The sequence below is a fragment of the Macrobrachium rosenbergii genome, chromosome 52 (genome assembly GCF_040412425.1).
Source record: "Macrobrachium rosenbergii isolate ZJJX-2024 chromosome 52, ASM4041242v1, whole genome shotgun sequence".
Taxonomy (NCBI): Eukaryota; Metazoa; Arthropoda; class Malacostraca; order Decapoda; family Palaemonidae; genus Macrobrachium; species Macrobrachium rosenbergii.
The window spans coordinates 32,326,171-32,348,962 of NC_089792.1; the positions used below are offsets into that span (position 1 = coordinate 32,326,171).

Here is a 22,792-nt window from a genome sequence, read left to right on the forward strand (position 1 = left end):
AGACTTTTTTTTTATCATTAGGGGATTATTTGAATTATGGTATTTGAATATTGCCGGTTGAGGAAGGAGCTGTATTGTAATTGTTCTCAGTTTTTGCGTTGATATTAACCGTTTTTTAGTTGACAGACCCGACAACGGTAATAGAGAAGTCTTACATGACTTAGTTTTACTCTTAGTAAAAGCTGCGGCACAGTTGCGTGTGACATGCAAATACCCAACTCTGATGTGAAATTGTACTTTCTGATGGTACGGCTAAGTGCGTTATTACTTACAGATTCTTTAAATTAAACCCTTCGCCATTTTGTTTCCGTTTTGCAATGTTCTTTCTCTCTGAAAGTGTAGTGGTTGCTAAACTATCAATTTGCAAACCGATCTTGTCTTGATAACATGTTGATTATTCCATCAGGGGCTGGCGTCAGGGGAAGGCCGGAGAGGGGCGGGGTGACGTGGCCCTTGTAAGGAGCCCCTGGGGTGTCCAGGACCCCCAGGGGAGGATCGCCCCAGGCGACCCAAGTGACACGCGCCCACGCCCCGCGCCCTGCACAACCCCCACGCCTCGCCATGAACATCGCCAAGCTGCGCCACACCCTGATGCGGTCTCGGACGCCTACGGGCGCCGAGATGAAGCAGCAGAACAGCTTGGAGGTACCGCCGCAGATCCGTTCAGCGTCCTTCGACGAGATGCAGCTGAAACCGGGCCGCCGAGAGTCGTCGTCGTCGTCCTCGTCGCCGGCAGAGCGGCAGTCGTTTCTCCTTCGGGTGCCATACCTCGGGCCCAAGAGGTCCAAGAGCTTCGACTCCGGCTGCGGCGACGTGGACGACAGCTACCCATCGTCCCGCAAGAAGAACTCACGTCCTTCGTCACTTGACAAAGCGAGCCAGCAGTGCGTCCATTGTATCTATGTAGAAGAGATCGCGCGTCGATGCAGTTGCGACGGCAGGCGGATCCCTTACAATATGTCGCTTGATTTTGTTAGTAGTTTAGACAGTTCGAGAGAAGAAGCCGAAGATGAAGAGGAGGAGGAGGAAGACTGGGACGAAAACAGCTCGAGCGATGAGTTGCACGAAGTCATTTGCGGCATCAAAGTGACTCTTAGTCCGAATTCGCCGTCGTCGGCGTCCCCTACCAACGAAGACATACAGATCCCCACCTCTGTGGTCTCATCCCCAAGGAGCAAGACAGTCTCGCCCAAACTGGAACGCCAGCCGGCTGTCTTTTGCATGAACACGAGCACCGAGCTCAGCTCGCAGGAAAACAGTTTTGACTTGAGCGATGGCGGGTACAGCCATCACGGGTCCTTCATGTATTTGGGTTCTTCGAGTGAGTATGGGGATGGTGAGCAGGGTGGAGAGCAGGCAGCCCTGGAGCAGCATGCAAGAACTGTCGAGCCAAAGGCAAGCGAAGACTCGGGGACTGGCGAAGGAGCCGAGGGGCCGGATGGGGCTGAGGTGACAGACGTGTTTTTGGAAGTCCCTGCTCGGCGGGACCGGGCAGCTTCCCTCGACATCTCCTTCGCTAGCTTCCCAAAGCCTGAAGAGCTGATGATTAAAACGGGCACGACAGGTTTAACGAGGTCCTGCTCCCTTGAACCGCCCAAAGCTCTTCGCTCGAAAAGCATCGACATCGAATTACCAACAGAAGAAGATGGCAATTATAAGGTGGTGGTTACCTCGCCTAAAACCGCCAAGTACGTAACGGTAGTGAGATTGTTGAACCGTTTATTTTTCCTCATTCAATAAAGGCTTCCTTGGATATTTTGATTTTGGATACATATGGCTATTCGTGTGTACAAATCAAGTTATTGTTACAACTGCCGCAGTAAGAGACCTTTAAATGTAAATGTTATATAAGAAAGCCTTTGCCATTATACAGTATTTCAGAGCATTTGCTTTAGTATACACAAGGTCATCTGTAACTAAGGTCATTCATGTATGATTATTTCTTACACATTCATACAAATAGCCAGTGACTTCTTCACTGTGTACTTACTATATGTCAGGCTTTACTCTTATTTTTCTCTAAGTAAGGTATGCTATTAATCCAAGGTTTCCAATTTTCTGTTTAGTCACATGTGTGTTGATCCTCAAAGAAACGGTAAGTGTATATGTAAGATCATTCGGGTTGATTTTTGTGTGTTAATATTAAAGTTTTTGTTGCCTAATACTGTATATATATATTTTAATGGAAATTTTTTTCATGGTCCAATTTTGTTCATATGAATTGTTAAATGTGTAAACCTGTAAAATGTTTGGATATTGGCTGAAGTTTATATTTTAATAAATTTTTTTATGGTAAGTGTGGCAAGTGTGTGTGTGTTACCAAGATTTTATATATATATATATTATATATATATATATATATATATATATATAAGATATATATATATATATATGTGTGTGTGTATATGTATATATATATATATGTATGTATATATATATATATGTATATATATACATACTGTCTATGTATACATATACATATATATATATATAATATATATATATATATATATATATATATATATATATATAATATCTCTCTATATATATATATATAAAAGCGTGTGCGTGTTAGTGTGTGTATGTATATCTTTGTGAGATACGTTTATGTACACGTCAATGTATTGTATGAATAGTAAGATTGTTTTTATCTTTACCATCAGTATTCATATTTTTACGGATGATGTTTTCAGCATAGTTCTGTATAAGTCAATACTAAAGTGAATCTTTCGGCTCAGAAAATGTCCCCGTGTGGTATAAATGAATTTATACATTTCTGATGAGCTTCTGCATTTCGATTAATAGAGAAGCACAGTCAAAACTGAACCCAGGCACTTTTGATTATTTATTTGTTCGATGAAGTGCTCTTCTTCCGAGTCATCTGCTGATTGGGCCGGTTCGGATTTTGAGTCGAGTCTGACAGTGAAGTTTAAAAAGGCACTCTTGAGGCACGCGTGGGTTGAGGAATCCCGATGAAGACGAGGAATTGGCAAACCTGAAGAAGAAGGTTGCATCTGGAGTGATAGAGGTGAGGATAATAAGATGGACGAGAAAAAGGACAAGGGAGAGAAGAGGAGTAAAGAGAAATAGAATCTATAGCGACGAGAGGTGATTTATTGTTGACGAAAGCTGCAACAACAGAAGAGGGAGGAAGAGGAAAGGGAGAGAATGCAAGGAATATTGCTTAGGCTGATGGAGAATGTTAGATAAAGAATGTTAACTGGTAGCACTAATAGTTCAACCGATAGTGAGTGTTGATTTTAGATATTCAGGTACTGGGTACGTTTGCAAGGTTAGTCTCTGTTGAATCCCTTCAGAAATATTTCCCATAAAAAGTAACGTTTTAGAAATTAAAAAAAAATGTTTAAGAGAAGGGAGGTAGGCTGTTAAAATGAAAAACACAAGGGATTAACAGAAAAGCAGGATTAGAAATGAAAAAGATCCTCAATGGAATTGGACGGCGGCGTTCAATAGGTCTTTATTTCCGACTCCCTGTCATATAATGAGAGAACCAACAGAAAATCATTATTTTAAAGCTGCCATTAAGATCCGGCTGTCTGTTTTTATTTTGTTATATTTTGGGTATTTTCTTGTACACTTTCCTATTCTATAACGTGTGTGCTATTTAGAGAAAATTTCTGCATCTCTCCTTAATAGTCATAAGGTCTAAAGTTATACAGTTAGATTCAATTCCCCGGCGGTTGATGAAGAGTTAGTTATTTCTGGTGATAGAGTTTCATTTCAATTAATCACAATAAACTGTAGGTCCTGTTGCTAAGTAATTGGTTCTTAGCTACGTAAAAAAGTCAATCAAGAGCTAGCCTAGGAAGCTGTTAATAAATCACTCAGTGGTCTGGTAAAACTAAGGTATACTTAACTTTTATACAGTTAGAGATATTTATCAAACAAAACATCGTTTCTTTGTTAAGTTTTATAAATTTTTGCTTCTTGCGATGAATTTTTACTTTTTTATGAAATTGGAATTTGATTATCAAGATGAGGTAGGTTCTTTGATTGGTTGAATTGTTTTTACTCGAAATAAAGGACAAATGAACTGCCCTCATCAAGGTTTAGCTCTAATTTGTTTGTTGTTGGTTATGTAATTCTCCGTCTTATGATATGGGATAGTGTCTCACTGAAGGTACGTTTGTGCATGCCTATAGTCAATAGGCCCGCTGTTGACAGCGTTGTTATTCAAGCAAACTAACGAATTACATTATACGTTCATAAAACTTTTATGGAACATTAAATATCCTTGAAATAATCAGATATCATTAAATGCCGCCTACGTTTTCTAAACTTCCCCCGAGATTTTCTGTACCTTCTCATTAGCAGTCCCCCGGGTCTTTTTAAACTTCCTAAGCACTGGATTACGGTTTTTAGTCCATCCTGGTAAACATTTTTACAGTTCATTTCGTTCTTATGTTCTCATTAACGTTTTCCACATTTATATGACATTCGGATATTCTCAGTTTTAGGGTTTTAAAATTCATAGAACCTGGTATTCATTTGCGTTTTTCTGTTTGTTGCAATGAAACTGATGTTATTCTGTTGGTGGGAGGTGGACTCCAATTGTATATGGGTTGCCTCATTCGAACAGCCATCTTATTTGCAATTCTAAACTCGTGCAACAACGCTGCAACCGAGTTTGACGTTATTCAAGGGCTTTAAAAATGATGTTTAACATTTATATGCAAAGTTCGTTTCTGTAGATCTGGTTTCCATATGAGTGCAAAAAGCTCTGTTACATTTAGGGATTATTTTTGGGCACCAGTGTTGAGTATCATCACTACGTATACCAGAGTTAAAGCGCTGAGCACCATTCTCTTCGAGACACGGGTTGGAGGCTTGGCGTGGAATAGGAGTTCCATATTTATCACGGTAGAGTTCTCAGCTAGCGCTTTGCTAGGCCCGAGTTCGAGTCTCCGGCCGGCCAATGAAGAATTAGAGGAATTTATTTCTGGTGATAGAAGTTCATTTCTCGCCATAATGTGTTCGGATTCACAATAGCTGTAGGTCCCGTTGCTAGGTAACCAGTTGGTTCTAGCCACGTAAAATAAGTAAGTCTAATCCTTCGCCCAGCCCTAGAGAGCTGTTAATCAGCTCAGCGGTCTGGTTAAACTAAGGTATACTTAGCTTAACTTTTCCACATTTGTCATTCCTCATGAAGTTGGGCGTTCCAAATATGGCCCTCTTATTTCTATAGGTCTGATGAATGTCATCAGTAGGTTTCCTTTATATAGATAATTTATTTTTACCCATGTGGGCAAGTTGACATTGCCCTCCTCAGCAGAAGGGCATGTAAGTATGTATGTTTGTGTGTATGTATGTGTACAATAATCTTTTGTCATTTTATATAATTAAATACAGCCCTTCATTTGTCCAGTCTGTCTGAAGAAAATGGTAAAGGTATGTATGATCCTACTTTATATTGATATTGATATTCATTTTAATTGAAATGGGCTCAGTCAGGTAAATCATTTTAATTGTAACCTTTGGTCAACTGCCGTCACACACACTAGTAAACACACATACACACGCACACGCAGATATAGAGTATATATATATATATATATATATATATATATATATATATATAATGTACATGTACATTATATACAAAGACACACCCCTAGTATATATATATATATATATATATGGTATATATATATATATATATATATATTTATATTATATGGGTGTCTTGTATATATACGTATGTACAGTGTTTATTTCAATACTAATGTGTGTCAAGAAACACTTGGTATGTCGTAGTTTTTGATACTTCTGTATTTTATGGCTTCGTAATTGTGGGTATTTTATTTTAAGTCAGTGTCAGCATCAGATGAAAGCGTGGTAGCCGCATAATCAGAACAGGTAAGTGTGACTGACATCATTTGTTCACTCTTTTACATCACAAATATTTTTTTTATCATTTATGTTGTTTATTAAAGTTATTATCTCAATGTTGTTGTTATAAAGTTATCGTTATCAGTAATAAATTTCAACCAACTAGTGTGATAAAAGTATAAAGACTCCACGACTTTTCAGGAGTGCGAAATTCTGTATATATAAATCGGAAAAGCAAAAGACCCCTAACTGTATGGAGAAGATAAATGACTGAACGTATTTTTTTGTGCCTTTGCCGTTTTTCGGATGTGCTTTTAATCTTCCATTTTGTTTGTGCGTCCATTTTTCAGGAAGGCCATCAATTCTGAAGTGGAGATCCAGTGTGAGAATGGCGAGAGGCGGGTTTTGCGATCAACCTGCGACTGGATGGAAGGGGCCATCAATGGCGACCATCTGTGGTGCCCCACTTCCGCCTCAGGAGACTTCTGCTACGTCGGGGAGGACCACTGCTGCGTGAGTATCGGACACGTCCCGTTTTTTCAGCGCCACGTCCGCATTGCTAGGGTTTTATGTATTCCTCTTTAGTTTGGAAATATTAATGTTTACGGTTTTTTTTTTTTTTTTTCTGAGCGACCGAAAAATGCGAATTTGCTAACCTTAGAAGGAACCGTTCGGGAAATGAGGTGAAGTGTCCGTTTAATTTGAGCGAATAAGGGAAAGGTGAAATTGAATGTAACTCCAAATGGTTCCCGAGATGAGAAGTGATAAAGCGAAGAATAAAGGTTTCAAAGGCATTAAGTCTTGATTGTTGGAGAAGAGAGTGAATATTCACTGAACGAGGTCCTAATTGTCTGCATATTCATCGTCTAATTTCCCTGGCTGTTAAGTCTTTGTAGTAAATGGGGCCCCTGTGTCATACCCTATGCTTTATGGTTTGTCGGTGGCTGGTTAAAGGCGATTAATTATCGTGAACGTATTATTAGTCATGGAGCATGATTTAGAACTGACGCAGTCGTAGGTAAACACGAATAGAAATTAGAAGGGAACAGTGGAAGGGTCGCCGAGTGAAACGACACGTGAAAAGCGTTACATAATTGGGTGACCTTAATGGCTTTTGGGGCTCTGTCATCTTGCAGAGCAGGACTGGGATGGGGATAGAGACATGATTGAATGAGCACAATACAGTGTACTTGGCTGAATGTGTCTGCAGTATATTCAATCATACGATGAAATATTATTTATAGTGTTGATGTAGACCCGTTCAATTCATTTCCCCCTCGAATGAAGAAGAGCAGTCTGACTTAGCCTAATATTAACACCCCTCCCCCCCCCCTCCATGATTAATTCATTCTGCTCATTTATATATATTATATATGTGTATCTGTATGTGTGTGTGTGTGTCTGCGCGTGCGCGCGCACCTTGTAATTAGGTATACCTACTATGATTGACAGTTTCCTGCGTCTTCTGCGCTGTCATTCCACATTCCATTCTTGTAGCGACAGAAGTTGATACCCCAAGCCCATATATCATAGTATCATTAGTTCACGCAAATTTATAGTATTTATACTGTTCAGTCAGTAAACTTCCTTCTGTGTTCAAGTATAATTTTTCTGATTTCTCTGTAAGTACTCTTATGGATTACAGATGAGACATGCAGCCCAAATACATGTGAATATATTAGAGTGTAAATGCTAAACAAATGACTATTTCCTCTGTCTTGGAAACGCCCCTTGTAAATATGTCTTCGTAAATTTAGCCAGAATATTAACACATGTTAAGGCATTTGTCAACTTGATACTTTACAGGCGTTGGTTTCTTGTTTTTGTTTATCATGAACAGTCAGTAATAGAGAACCTTTGAAAAATAACCGTGTAGAGTATGCTATATAAAGAAAAAATACATTCGTTCCCAGCACAGTAAATGCAGGACTCATTCCAAAAACCATAAACTAAATAGTTAATCCGAATGCAGGTAAACAGAACGTAATATCAGGGTGAAACCTCAACATTTGGAAGGGCAAGTGAAGGCAGTAAGATACAAAGGCAGAATAAAGGCGCAAAGCCAAACAAAGCCAGCAGGCGGAGAGTGATGGGACCAGAAAGAGAAAAGGGGGCTTTTTATTTATTTCATTTTCTAAATACATTGAATGAAATTCATGGCGATCATGGGAACAGTTTTAGTCGTACTGAGGGCAGGGACCTGGTGAGTGCAGTTGGCCTTCTTTCAATGGAAAAAAATGACCGAAACATTAGCATAAATATCTCTGGGAAAGTAAATATCAGGGAATGGTTACCGGGGAAAATCAAAGGAAGAAATAATACCATGATTGCCCTCATTGCTTTTCGCTCTCGATTTCCAGTTTACTTTTACTCATTTCAGTATCGACTGGAATTATTTACTCTGCTCCCAGATCATGTGCTGTTGATGGGGCGTTTCAAGTTTTCTTTCTCTGGTAATCTTACTTATTTGAATACAATCCGTTGTTCCTGTGTAAGCGTAGTACTTAAAAGTACGTCGATACATTCTTTCCACCACCCTTTTTTTGCATGAATTTTTATGTAATGAGACAGTAAAAAATAAGTCATTTGGTCATAGAGATCAAGAGGTAAATAGTAATGGTGAGGATTTATCACTGGGAAAGCACTTGATAAAACATTTTGCAATACAGTCGTTGAATTTTTTGTCATCATTAACAAACGTGGCTAAATTTCAAGTAGAATAAATCAGTGTTCAATCGAAGCACTTGATTTCCATATAATTAAGCATGCACGTGCAAGGGATATTAAAGGCTTTAGAGGATGGCTATCATTATCTTTAAAGGAAATCTTTATTATACTTATCAAGCTGCAAACGTACATTTGAGTGCCCATGATGGAATATGGAGAAAACCTGTGTCAAGAATATTTCAGTTAATGTGAGGTATTCTTGAAAATAAGAGCCACTCAGAATAAAAAAAACTGATTTCCAAGTTATTTCAGAGATTTCTTATGTTGCCAGGATAAACTCCCAAGAAGAGTTGATTTCTTTTGTATATTCCTCTTAAGCTCATTTACCTCATACATCCACGAGATTTTGAAAATCTCATATAATTGGTGTAGTGGTCTTGTTGATATATGCTTCCATAAAATCAAATGGTCATGATTTTTAGTAGCGTGTTCTCGATTCTTGATGACCATTTGCAGTTTATAAGTTAGCTTAAATGTGCTACATTGTTATTTTGATTTAGTAGAAAAACGTGAGAATCCTGTTCTCGAAGCTTTAAATCAGAATCACCTTGTAATTAATTTGTCTTCCAAATGTCCCAGAAACGGCCTTTTCCAACTAATATTCTGGGAACTGACAACTCTTCATTCTTATCCGTTGTCAATGGCGGTTATCCTTGGACAATAACATGCATTTTAATGATTTCCTGTCTTGCTGCCCCGATATTTTGTCATTGCCTGGTTTATTATGTAAGTACTCTCGGACGTTGTTCTCGACAGTACAAAAAATTCGACGTTTTTAGTTTTCTGTTTGATTGATGTTTTCCGTAAAATCGTTGGTGCTTTCTCAATCATTTGATTAATGTTTCCGTCTTGCTCTCTGATGTTTTCATGATTATAGTCTGCTGCATCTTTTATTCTTTTCCAAGATTCCCATTGTTTTAGTCCCTGCTCGAATTCTTCCACATTCTCACTTCACCTCGTCGGACGTGGGTTGTTCTTTGAGCAGATTCGTAAAATTTCCTGCTATACTTGCCAGTAATTATGCTCTCCCGAAGTGTTCGAGAGGGCGGAACTTAATGGCTTGCATATCATTTTTTAGGCTAGAAATAAGTGGCAAATACGTCTTGAAAAGATCATACCTTCGGCTTCGCTAAGACTTGATATGAAAATCCTGTTCCCGTTTTTTACTTAGACGTGGTAACTTTGGATGACAAGTTACTCTGTGAGAGGGGAGCATCAGCGAGACTTTTCGCCACAGTCATAAAGCGCGAGACTGCTGTTGCTTTGTACCATAGGAGGGAGACAGACAGACAGACAGAGAGAGCAGCTAACGTACTCTCTCCCTGGGACGGAAGCTGTGTAGGAAGTATTTAATTAGAAAAATGAGAACTTGTTTACCATTACTGTGATGTACTTTATTTCTGCTGAGAACTAGGACATCAAGGTGTGTTTTCTACTCGTCGTAGTGAACGTGCTGATGTTTTTGTTCACGTCGCTGATTATTTATATATAAATATATACGTGTGTGTTGCTGTTTCGCTCCCAGGCCTGGGGCTTACTAAATGCTCATTTTTGCATAATAATTGTGAACAAATGCGCGAACGTTAACTCTGGCGGATCAATCTGGATCATTTGTAAAATTCTTTTTAGAATGCAGAGTCACTTTAGTTTAAAGTTTCAATTAAAACATATTAAATTAAGGAGATCTGACAAGAAGCATTCGGCACTTTTCTGTGTTATTATTTCAACAGCAAGTTATTCCAAAGATCTTTTTTTCCTTTAACATACTTGTGATGGAATTTCTCTTCTCGTGAAATTATAAGTGGATTCAGTAATTTGACAATTTTTTTTTTTTTGGTGTACCCCTTTTTGCACCTCTTTATTACCGCCATATTTTCATTGGTACTTCACCTTTATCTGTACCATTTTTTTTTTCATCCCCTTCCTTTATCTTTTAAAAGTCCCCATCTCGTTTAGTACTTTGTTCTTCAGTTTCGTATTAGAACCTTTTATCTGAATTCTTCGTGGATGTTTCTCCTCAGATCACCTTCTGTTGTTTCTTGGAGTCGTGGATCCCTCAACAGCCTCCTCACCTGTTTCCTTTCCATACCATATTTCCCTGAGCCCTTCATTTCCTTCCTACACCATATCTCCTTTCCCTTACTCTTTCCCCTTTGTCCCCTTGCGTATCACAACTGAAACTGTCATCATCCAGGTCTGATGGGAAGAAATTTTCCCAAGCTTTTAATGCCTTGATGACTCCTGACTTTTCTCTCACATTTCCTCTGAAATATCGTAAACAAAAGCCATATAACTGGGATTAAGTTTCATTCAGTTTTACATTTCTCCCCTATATGTAAAGCCATCGAATGTTCCCGTCGTTTACTAAGGTTTATAGTTTTATTCACATAACTTTACTCCGTTCTGGTAGTAATTATTGCGTATTATTCAGCTAATAGATGTAAATGCATTTTTGTTAGCACTCATCATTAGCTGAAGTCATCTACATAATATTTTGCAGCAGCTGATTCTCATCTAACATTACCAGGGATGAAGTTTCATATAATGTGAAATTAAAATTGAATTCGAGGGTTTCGACATCGTTTCAGTAATCTCTGAAAATCATAGGGCATTTACTATGTTAATTGGTACTATTTTCTTACAGTTGATATGCCTTTTCTAGTAGAACCACAAAGAGTTTATTAACTTTTGTTTTCTTGCCTATTACTACAGTTTTTCCGTGCGCTCGTTCTTGTTATCAGTTTTCTTTGCTCTGTTCCCATTGGGTACCTTCATTGTGCTTTTTTGTGTAATCATCACTTAATGTGACTGGGAAGTGAGTGTTCATGATCGGGCACTTTCATTTCCATTCCATACCATATCTCCTCAATCCTTCCTTTTTCATCCTTACCAAATCACCTTGACCCTTCAGTTCCCCTTTGGTACCTCTTAGCACCTTGACAGTTCCTCATTGGATTGGTCGATATCGTTCTCGGTTAGCACTGTGCTGGGCCCGCGTTCGATTCTCAGGCCGGCCAATGAAGAATTAGAAGAATTTATTTCTGATGATAGAAATTCATTTCTCGGTATAATGTGGTTCGGATTCCACAATAAACTGTAGGTCCCGTTGCTAGGTAACTAGCTGGTTCTTAGCCACGTAAAATAAGTCTAATCCTTCAGGCCAGCCGTAGTAGAGCTGTTAATCAGCTCAGTGGTCTGGTTAAACTAAGGTATACTTAACTTTTAGCACCTTGACCTCTCTTTCCCTTCGGTACCTTAACATCTTGACCTTCGCATTTCCCTTCGGAACTATATCGCCTTGACCGTCCCGTTTACCCTCAGTACCGTATCACCTACAACCTCCTTTTACCTTTCGGTGCCTTAACACCTCGAACCTTCTGTTTCCCTTCAGTACTGCATCACCTCCACCCTGTGGTTTCCCTTCAGTAGACCCTCCCATTTCCGTTCGGTACTGTGTCGTCTTAAGCCTCCTGTTCCTCTTTGGTTGCGATATCGCATTTGAGCCTCCCATTTCTCTTCAGTACCGTATTGCCTTCATCCTGTGGTTTCCCTTCAAAAGACCCTCCCATTTCACTTCGGTACCATATCACCTTAAGCCTCCTGTTTCCCTTTGGTACCATATGGAGGTGAGCCTTCCATTTTCCGTCTGTGCCATATCACCTTGAGACTCATGTTTCCCTTCAGCACCATATCACCTTGAGCCTTCCGTTTCCCTTCAGTACCGTACCACCTTCACCCTTTGGTTTCCCTTGAGTAGGCCCTCCCATTTCCCTTCACTACCATATCATCTTGAGTCTCCCGTTTCTGGTGACCTCCCGTGTTCGGTCTTGTTTCCAATATCTAGTTTAAGCCCACCAGTGCATAGCCTTGGAGCCTCCCATTTCTTGGTACCATTATTCCTTGAGCTGCCTGTTTACCTTTGGTACAGTATCTCCTTGAGCCTCCTGTTTCCCTTTGGTACTGTATCACCTTAAGCCTCCTATTTCCCTTTGGTACCATATAGCCTTGAGCCTCCCATTTCCCTTTGGTACAAAATCCCCTCTGCCCTGTGATTGCCCTTCAGTATACCAGTCATTTCCCTTCGGTACTGTATTGTCTTGAGTCATCCTTTGTGGTTTCCTTGGTACACTGTATCACCTGAGACTCTGTTTTCCCTTTAGTACCCCTTGACCTGTTTCACACTATATCGTCGTGAGCCTACCAATTTACTTTTGCGCTATACCACCTTGACCCTCCCAGTTCCCTCTTACCATATCACATGGACTCTCCCAATTCCCTGTAGTACCATCTGTCCCAATTCCTCTGGTACCATTTGACCTCCCACCTCTGTTACCATCCCTTCACCCTCCCTATTCCCTATATTACCGTATCACATTCACCCTTCCAATTCCCTCTGGTACCATATCACCTTGACCCTCATTTACTCTTGTTGATCACCTCCCTCCAATTCCTACTCTTGACTTCCTTTAATACCATATCAACTTGACCCTCCCAATTTCCTCTGGTATCATATTACTGTGACCCTCCATTTCCTCTGGTACCTTATCCTTGACTTCCTAATTCCTTTGACTATCAACTCCAAATTCCTATCACCTTCACCCTCCCAATACCTTGCCATATGACCTTAACCTACCACCCTCTGTAGTGCCATATCACCTCCACTCATTCCTTTGGTGCCATATCAATTGACTCTCTTGTTCATTCTTTTACTTGACCCTCCCAGTTCCCTTTGGTACCATATCACATTGACCTTCCCAATTTCTTTTGATACAATATCACCTTGACCTTCACGATTCCCTTAGGTACCATATCAACTTAATCCTCCCAATTCCCTCTGGTGCCTTTTCATCTTGACCCTCCCAATTACCTTTTTTACCATATCACCTTAACCCTTCCAATTTCCTCTGGTTCCATATCACCTTGACCCTCCCCATTTCCTCTGGTAACATACCACCTTGACCCTCCCAGTTCCCTCTTACCGTATCACCTGGACCCCTCACAATTCCCTGTATTACCATATTGCCTTGACCCTCCCAGTTCCCTTTGGTACCATATCATCTTGATCCTCCTATTTCGATTCAGTACCATATTACCTTGACCCTTCCATTTCCATTCAGTACCATATCACCTTGACTATCCCAGTTCCCTTTGGTACCCTATCATTTTGACCCTCACAGGTCCCTATGGTACCATATCTTGACGCTGACAATTCCCTCTAGTAACAAATCACCTGACCTCCCAAATTCCCAATTCCCTTTCAGTTCCTCTGTACCACACCAACTTGACCTTTCCAATTCCCTCTTGTACCCCATCACCTTGATCCACACAATTCCATATGGTACCATATCGCCATGACCCATGCAACTCCCTATAGTACCACATATCATCTTGACCCTCCCAATTCTCTCTGTTACTACATCACCTTGGCCCTCTCAATTCCCTCTGGTATCATATCACCATTACCCTCCCAATTCTAGTACCTTATCACTTTGACCTTCCCAATTCCCTTTGGTACCTTATCACCTCCCAGTTCCCTGGTATTTAACAGCACTCATTTCCATTCTTACCAATCCCTTAATCCCCAGTGCCTTTTCCCTCTCAATTACCCTTTGGTGTTCACATCACTTTTTAACCATCACCTCTGACCCATATCACCTTGAATCCCAGTTCTCTCTGGTACCATATCATGTTGGACCCTTATTTCATTCTATCACCTAACCCTCCTATATCACCATACCCTTGCAGTCTCCCTTCTGGTACCATATCACCTTGACCATCCCAGTTCCCTTTGGTGCCATATCATGTTGACCCTCCCAATTTGCTCTTGCTCCATACCACCTTGACCCTCCCAATTCCCTCTATTACCATACCACCTGGACTCTCCAAATTCCCTATATTACCATATGACCTTAACCCTCCCAATTCCAGGTACCATATCACCTTGACCCTCCCAGTTCCCTTTGGTACCATATCATGTTGACCCTCCCAATCTCCTCAGCACTGCCACTTTTGACCTCCCACCTCTGTTACCATACCACCTTCACCTTCCCAATTCCCTCTGGTGCCATATCACCTTCACCCTCCCAATTCCCTTTGGTACCATATGACCTTGGCCCTCCCATTTCCCTTTGGTGCCATATCACCCTGACCCTCCCAATCACCTTTGGTTCCATATTACCTTGACCCCTCACAATTCCCTTTGGTACCATGTCAACTTGACCCTCCCAATTCCCTCTGGTATCATATCATTGTGACCCTCCCAATGTCTGCCATGCTCCCTTCACCCTCCCATTTCCCATGACCTTGACCCTCCCAATTCCATATCACCTTCACCCTCCACCCCTTTGCCACATCATCTTAACCCTCCCAGTTCCCTCTAGTACCTTATCACCTTGACCTTCCCAATTTCCTTTGGTGCCATATCAGCTTGACTCTTATTTCATTCTTTACCATATCACCATGACCCTTCCCAATTTACCTCCCCAATTTCTTTTGCTACAATATCACCTTGACCCTCACAATTCCCTTTGGCACCATATCACCTTAACCCTTCCAGTTAACTCTGGTGTCTTCATCTTGACCCTCCCAGTTCCTTCTGGTACCATACCACATTGACCCTCCCAATTCCCTCTTACCATATCACCTTGACCCTCCCAGTTCCCTTTGGTACTATTTCTTTGACCCTGCCAGTTCCCTCTAGTGACAAATCACCTTGACAATCCCAATTCCCTCCCATATCTTGACCCTCTCCCTTTGGTACCATTTCTTTGACCTTGACCCTCCCAAAATCACCTGACCCTCCAGTTCCCTCTTGCCATATCACCTTGACCCTTCCAATTCCCTTTGGTACCATTTCTTTAACCTTGCCAATTCCCTCTAGTGACAAATCACCTTGACCTTCCCAATTCCCTCTTACCATATCACCTTGACCCTTCCAATTCCCTCTGGTGTCTTTTCATCTTGACCCTCCCAATTCCCTTTGGTACCATACTACCTTGACCCTCCCAATTCCCTCTTACCATATCACCTTGACCCTCTCAGTTCCCTTTGGTACTATATCATCTTTACCCTCCCAGTTCCCTTTGGTACCATTTCTTTGACCCTGCCAATTCCCTCTAGTGACAAATCACCCTGACCCTCCCAATTCCTTCTTAACATATCACCTGGACCCTCCCAATTCCCTCTTACCATATCACCTTGACCCTCTCAGTTCCCTTTGCTACCGTATCATCTTGACCCTCCCAGTTCACTTTGGTACCATTTCTTTAACCCTGCCAGTTCCATCTAGTAATAAATCACATTGGCCCTCCCAATTCCCATTGATACTACATCACCTTCGCCCTCCCAATTCCCTCTGGTACCACAGTATTTCGACCCCCTCAATTCCCTCTGGTACCACATCACCTTGACCCTCCTAATTCTTTCTTGTGCCTCCCAAATCCTGCTTGTGCCACATCACCTTGACCCACCTAGTTCTCTCTGGTACCATATCGCCTTGACCCTCTCACTTCTCTCTGGTACCATATCAACTTGACCCTTCCATTTCCATTTGGTACCGTATTGCCCTCACCTTCCCGCTCCCCTGTGGTACCCTATCGGCTTGAGCTTCACATTTTTGCATGATGCCATATCATCATGACTCCAATTTTTTCCCTTAAAGAGTCGCCTTGACCCTCACATTATTCTTTGGTACCACCTTGACTCTACCATTTCCATTGTGTATCATATCAACTTGGCCCTTTAATTTCCCGTTACATGCCATACCACACCTTGACCTTCCCATTTCCATTCTGTTCCGTATCGCTTTGACCCTTTCACTTCCTTGACCTTCCCATTTCCCCTTCCGAACCACATCGCTCTAACCTCCATTTCCCCTTCCGTACCATATCATCTTGACCCTTATTTTCCCATTTTGTGGTCTTGCGTATCTCAGCTGAAATTGCCATATTTGCTCCGATGGGGAGAAATTTTCCTGAGCTTTTGATAGCCTGGATGACTTTTCTCTCACTTTCCTATCCCATTGGGAATCTGCAGGGAAAAGCCATGTAACTGGAATCAAGTTAAAACTATTTTGGCATTTCTTTTTTGTGTGTAGAGTTCTCATTATCTTACTCCAATATATACCTGGAACGAGGTTTATTGTTGCTCAGATTGTTGTACTAGCAAACATTGTTTGATATTTAAGTACTAACTGTTACTACTATTTAAACATTGTACATCAATAACAAAATGAATTACTAGTATACTTAGCGTTTGCAATTATAGTTTTCTAAGTACTGACCCTACCGAATAGTTGACAGAAAGTGATATGGAATTATTTCACATCTTAAAAGCAGTTTCATTTTTATGCAACAATAATCCATAATTCATCATAAGCTCTGCTTTAAAAGCTTAACCCTGTTATGTGATTGGCTGTCGGGTAATAGTGATTACCTTTCGTTCACATTGACGGCCTGCTTCCCACCGTTAAGAACGGTCAGACTTGCAACGGTGATTTTTAATTTCGCCTGTTGGTCGGACAACTTTCATCACGCTAATGCAGTATCTTCCTGCGGCAGAGATTATTTCATTGGATAGTGAAATCCGACATAAAACTGTGCGCTGAGAATCGTTTGATTACTTCATTTCCTGTCTGTAGGGTCATTTTTTATTTTTATTTTTTGTATTTTAGGTCATTGTATGCATGAAATTAGATATGAGACTTGTAGTCCGCAAATATATAGCTAAAACGTAGAAATTACTTAATTATTAGCGATATATTTCGGGGGTTTTGAGAAAATTATGTGCCACTTACGTTCGCCAAAGATCATTAACCTTGAGATTTTTTTTTTCTAAAATTTTACCTCTCTCTCTCTCTCTCTCTCTCTCTCTCTCTCTCTCCCTCTCTCTCTCTCTCTCTCTCTCTCTCTCTCTTTCACACACACACACACACACACACACACACGCACAATATACTTTGAAATGCCTATAATATATATGAGTATACAGTATATACCTATAAATTACTGAGTGCATAACACTCGCTTTCACAAAAGTTTTGTTTTGCGGATTTACACATAAATGTACAGCAGTAGAGTGTTTTGCGATGTACCAGTTTGTTTCCTTCAAAACACGAGCAGGTGGATCTTATCTTTTTGTATGAAATCTTCAGCTATGTGTGCTAATTTGTCTTATACGTTTGTATGTGTGAAAAAAAAAACACTTCAGTAAGCCGATTCAAATCTGTTTTCCGTCTGATAATACCATTGAATGATTCATGGTAATCTGATTAGTAATAATCTGAATACGGTCTGTAAAGTTTTGAGTTGCTGCTTTTCCCCTCATCGCGGGGAGGATTGCTTATTCCATCGGAAGTGTTTTAGAAGAATCTAGTTTTAAAAAACTGAATTAGGGTACGAGGAAATTCAGTGAACAGGTTTTATCTGCGTAGAATAATATAGTACGGATATTTCCTAGAATATGTGACGATAAAATTTGAATTTAACATTAGGAAATTTAAGAAGAAAAATTAGTTAGCGTCGCGAAAGTATTTGCCAGGCAATAATGCAAGCAAAAACGCTTATTCTTCCGCACGGTGTTAGTGACCAAGTAAACTGAAACTGTTGCTAAAGTTCTTTGGCAGAAAACTAAAAAGATGACCTTTTGTTGCTAAAGAAATTTAAAAGGTATTGAAATCAAGTTGAAGAAAGAAAATGATGAGAGAAGGGGACAAGCAGGTAGACGTATTTCTATTCATCAAGGTAGACTACAACTGAATTTCCGAGGGTAAAATGAAAATTCCCCTTGAAATGAGAAGCTGCATTCCCGGCGAAGGTCGAGTTATACACTGACTGACAGTACTTGGTCGGAAGATGTCCTCACCTTTAAGTATTTGGGGTGACGTGTAAAATCTATAAGGATAAGAATTTCTCTCTCTCTCTCTCTCTCTCTCTCTCTCTCTCTCTCTCTCTCTCTCTCTCGGGTATTGCATAATACTGTGCATATGTGAGTCTACCCATTTTAATATATGATATCAATTTTCTTTTGTGCATCTTATTTCTGGTCATTGTAAGGTTTATTATATCAATATTGCCTTTGCCGACGATCGCATTATATTTGAACCATTTTACAGCAAAGAAATCATTGCTCTTGTTGATTAGTTGAAAGCATTTTGTGGCTTTCCCATATTTATTCAGATGTTTTGGAAATGTCTTTCAAGAGGGAGAGAAATTGGTTTAATAAAGTAACATTATAGGAAATTTACCATTTCCATTATCAGAATGCATTCATAACAAGTCTTTGTGAAAACTGAATACTAAACAGGCTGTATTTCCTGGAACACAGTAAAAAAAAAAAAAGCGTTGCTGCTCTCTCAATCTTCCGTCTCTCATCATTAGCTGTTCTAACTTCCGTTCTAGAGAAGACCAAAAAATGTTGTATATGAATAAACACAACGAATATCCGTTGTGGTATATATATATTATATATATATATAATATACACATATAAGACCTTCACTTTAGTTCAGAAGTAATAAGTTAGGTTCCCTTGTTCATAATGGGATCTCCCTCAAGTAATTATTGACATTTCGCTTTTGTTTGTATTTAGAAACAGATGATTTATACTTTTTCTGAAATATACGTATCGCAGTTTTACTAAATACAATTATTCTCTTTCTCTCTCTCTCTCTCTCTCTCTCTCTCTCTCTCTCTCTCTCTCTCTCTCTCTCTCTGCTTACTTAATTTCACACACAAAAGATTCATATTAATGTTGAAATTTACATCCAGTGTGTTTTAACTCAGGCGTTCGCTCTCTCTAAATAATTCCTCATGTCGTTGGGCATCTGGATCAGTTATGAATAATCTCATATTCTATAAGTGTAACAGCAAAGAGGTTAAGAATAGTACCATGTTTAATGCCATTCACTGTAATAAAGAATTTATACAAAATGCCATGAAAAGCGACCCATGAAGAGTATTATATAAAAGGCTTAGGTTCTCCATGGAAATCCGGTTTTACCACTCGGCACACCTTGACGTCCATGTTGCCTCTGGCGATGCTGACGTCAGCATACCTGAGAGAAGGTGGAGATGCGCGATAATTTCGACTTAATCTCGTTATTTGGCGTCTGATCTCCTGTCGTTCATATTTTACAGCCATCCACCTCTCTCTCTCTCTCTCTCTCTCTCTCTCTCTCTCTCTCTCTCTCTCTCTCTCTCTCTCTCTCTCATGCTTACGGGCACGAAGGACAAAGCCTTCAACATAGGTAGACTAAATAAAAGCTCCTGTCACCTGTATCTTTGTATTTTCTTCTTTACTGTTTTGCTTTTGGAATTTTTTTTTCTGTACTTTTGAAGGCAATGTTTTCCATTTTCGTTTCTCAGAACAGAAACATCAATTTCTCTTTTATCATCATCCTCAAGATAGGTCTATTATTTCCTTTTCCTCTTTCAGTTTACTTTAATATTTTCATCTCTTCTTGTTCCTTGGATGGGATGTTGAAAAATTTTGTTTCTCACGTTCCATATGCAAACCTTCGGAAATCGCTCCGAATTAAAATGATTAGCAGTATTCAGTAAAGAAACAAAGTTCGCAATCTCACCACCTTTTTGTGTAATCGATGTTATATATTTAAATATGGAGAAATGTAATAAGCCCTTGTTCTTTCAACCGCTCTTGACTGCTTAGTTCCGCTTATAGGAATCGTCTCTTTACATTCATCATCTTCATTCGTTTCCATAGGTAATTCTGGAAGTTCTGCAGCTGCAAAGTAATAAGCAATCTACGAACGTGACGCTCACAGCTCTGTGCCAACGCTAAGTATTCAGGTTCATGGGAACTGTAACTGGGTTGGTGATGTGAAATAGCCACACGATTTAATGCAACCCCATAAAGTCGTATTTCTTCGTTTTATAATGCTTTTCGGCATGTTTGCTTTTCGATAACTTCAGAGGAAGTCTTTTACTTTGTCTTGATTTTGGCAGTGTTGTTGTTGTACGGACCATCCTTCGTTCTTGGTTTTTCCTTCTGTTACACCCTGTGGTTCCTTTCACTTTTGTTCCTTCCACGCTCTAATCTTGTCAGACCTCTCTCTCTCTCTTTCTCTCTCTCTCTCTCTCTCTCTCTCTCTCTCTCTCTCTCTTTTGGGACACGTCAGTGATATCTCCCCTGACCCCTTCCCTTCCGAGATGTCATTTTTCCTCTGCTTCCATTTTTTTTTTATCTTGATTCTTTCTTATTCGCTTCTTTCCTTTCTCAGTCCACTCCTTTGAGAATGAGCATGTCTGTCCATTTCAGACAAGACCTTGGGATTTCTTGGTTGGATGCAACAAGTTGTTTGCATTAATTGGGTACAGAGAGAGAGAGAGAGAGAGAGAGAGAGAGAGAGAGAGAGATAAAAATGGTTATTCTAGAAAATATTACTTCTTTTGCTGAAGATGTTTACACTAAGGTATTTCTTCAGCTGGATGTCACGGTGTTCCATTTTTAACTTTCGAGACTTACGTTTATATCAAGTAGTTTCTTCTTTTATCTTTATATGAAAGTATAATCATTTTACTTTTGTAACTTATTTATTCAAATAATTTTTTTATTTTTTTTTATTCTAATATGTCGTCATGATTTCTTGTCGTGTATTCTGATGCATTGTAATTTCTTCATAGATCAAAGATAGAGCGCTGACACATTCCACGGGATTCGCCTTTGTACCTGAACCGATTAGCAGATTTTATATGCAAGTGCTGATTAATTTTATATCTTTTGCCTGCTAAATTTTCAATTTACAACGTTTTTCCTCGTTCGTTGTTGATGATGTATCCGTATTCCCCCCTTCTCCCCTCAAGAAACTCAAATTTATCCGAGAAGATCTTAAATGTTACATGTTCTCATTTCACTTTTGCATCCTTGAAGTAAATGGACGCATGAGCGGAAGCTCCCTTGAAAACAAGGGTATTTCTGGAAAGCCATAATTCCGCTGTTATTGCTGCTTCAGCATCAAACTGGTGAACGCATATACAGTAGTTTCATCGATAGTAAAATGTTATGGTATTCATCCGTAGACTTTTTCCTCCATCTCTCTCTGTGTTTCTCCTGGCCCCATTTTATCCATTTTTGTTTAGGACGGAATTGATTCTATTGGAGTCGTACCTTTCATCCTCGCCTAAAAGCTGCGGATGATATTGGAAGATGTAAGGTATTTTATTTTCTAATTTCATTTTGCTCGGATGTTGGCGTCATCCCGCGATACAGATAGAAAATCATGAGCCTTGGTTGGTTGGTATAAGTAAAAATGAAAAAGAAGCAAATAATTATCATGTAACTTTTTATGTCGCATTTCAAAATCCCAATTCCTACGAGGTATTTGTAATGCTGGAAGTAATAGGAAACATATTAAGTTTTCAGAAGACTTGAGTATCTTCACAGGAATGCTATTTTTGTCAACTTCTTACCCAGGAACGTACTAAGAGGATTGTTTCCTTTTTTCCCAGGAGATTTGACATTTTCTGTAAGTAAACATCATCTCCTCCAGAATACATCCCGAAAATGAGACTACCACCTGTAGCGTTTCTAAAGATTTCTGGTAGAATTATGATGTGTGTGTGTGTATATATATATATATATATATATATATATATATATATATATATATATATATATATATATATATATATATATATATACACACACATCAAAATCTACCTTTATAAACATTCTATGTATATATATATATATGCATAGGGAGTCACCACATGCTACCGTCGTAATGTTATATAAAAAGAATAATTATATTAGCTTTATATATTCATAATTATATTCTTGTGTTAACATTGGATAAGTAAATCACAAAACCCAGTGTAGTTGACCAACGAGTTTTTTCCACCTTTTTCTTGTTTCTCCGACAACGGAGTAGAAAGGGCATTAGAAAAGCTATTGCTGTTGGGTAGATCGTTGGTTTTTGTTAAGCAAATATTTTTTAACTTGATCCTGAAATGTTCGTATTGAAAACGGTGACATTGAATTTCAAAAGATGTCAATGTAATTGTAGTAGAATTGTTTTTAGGGAAAAACTGAAATGTCTCCATGTCCGCGGAGAAGGCCACAGTGCTAGGAGCAAAAATAGCTCCAGGTAGGTCGTAAAAGCCATAGCCATTCTTTGGAGCAACAGGTGGTAATAATAAAAAAAAAGAAAAAGGATAGCGGAAAATATCATTGGAGGACTGCTCGGAAAAGTGCCCAA

At 39.6% G+C, this 22,792-nt stretch overlaps 1 protein-coding gene across 1 annotated transcript in view; it reads left to right on the forward strand.

The window, feature by feature from the left end:
* Nucleotides 1-22,792, forward strand: part of LOC136833955 (eye-specific diacylglycerol kinase-like) — an 850,760-nt gene that overhangs the window by 103,780 nt on the left and 724,188 nt on the right. The window contains exons 3-4 of the mRNA XM_067096233.1: nt 407-1,688; nt 6,201-6,363. Of these exons, the coding sequence (XP_066952334.1) occupies nt 562-1,688; nt 6,201-6,363 (1,290 nt within the window). The 5' untranslated portion in view covers nt 407-561. The remainder of the gene's footprint in view (nt 1-406; nt 1,689-6,200; nt 6,364-22,792) is intronic.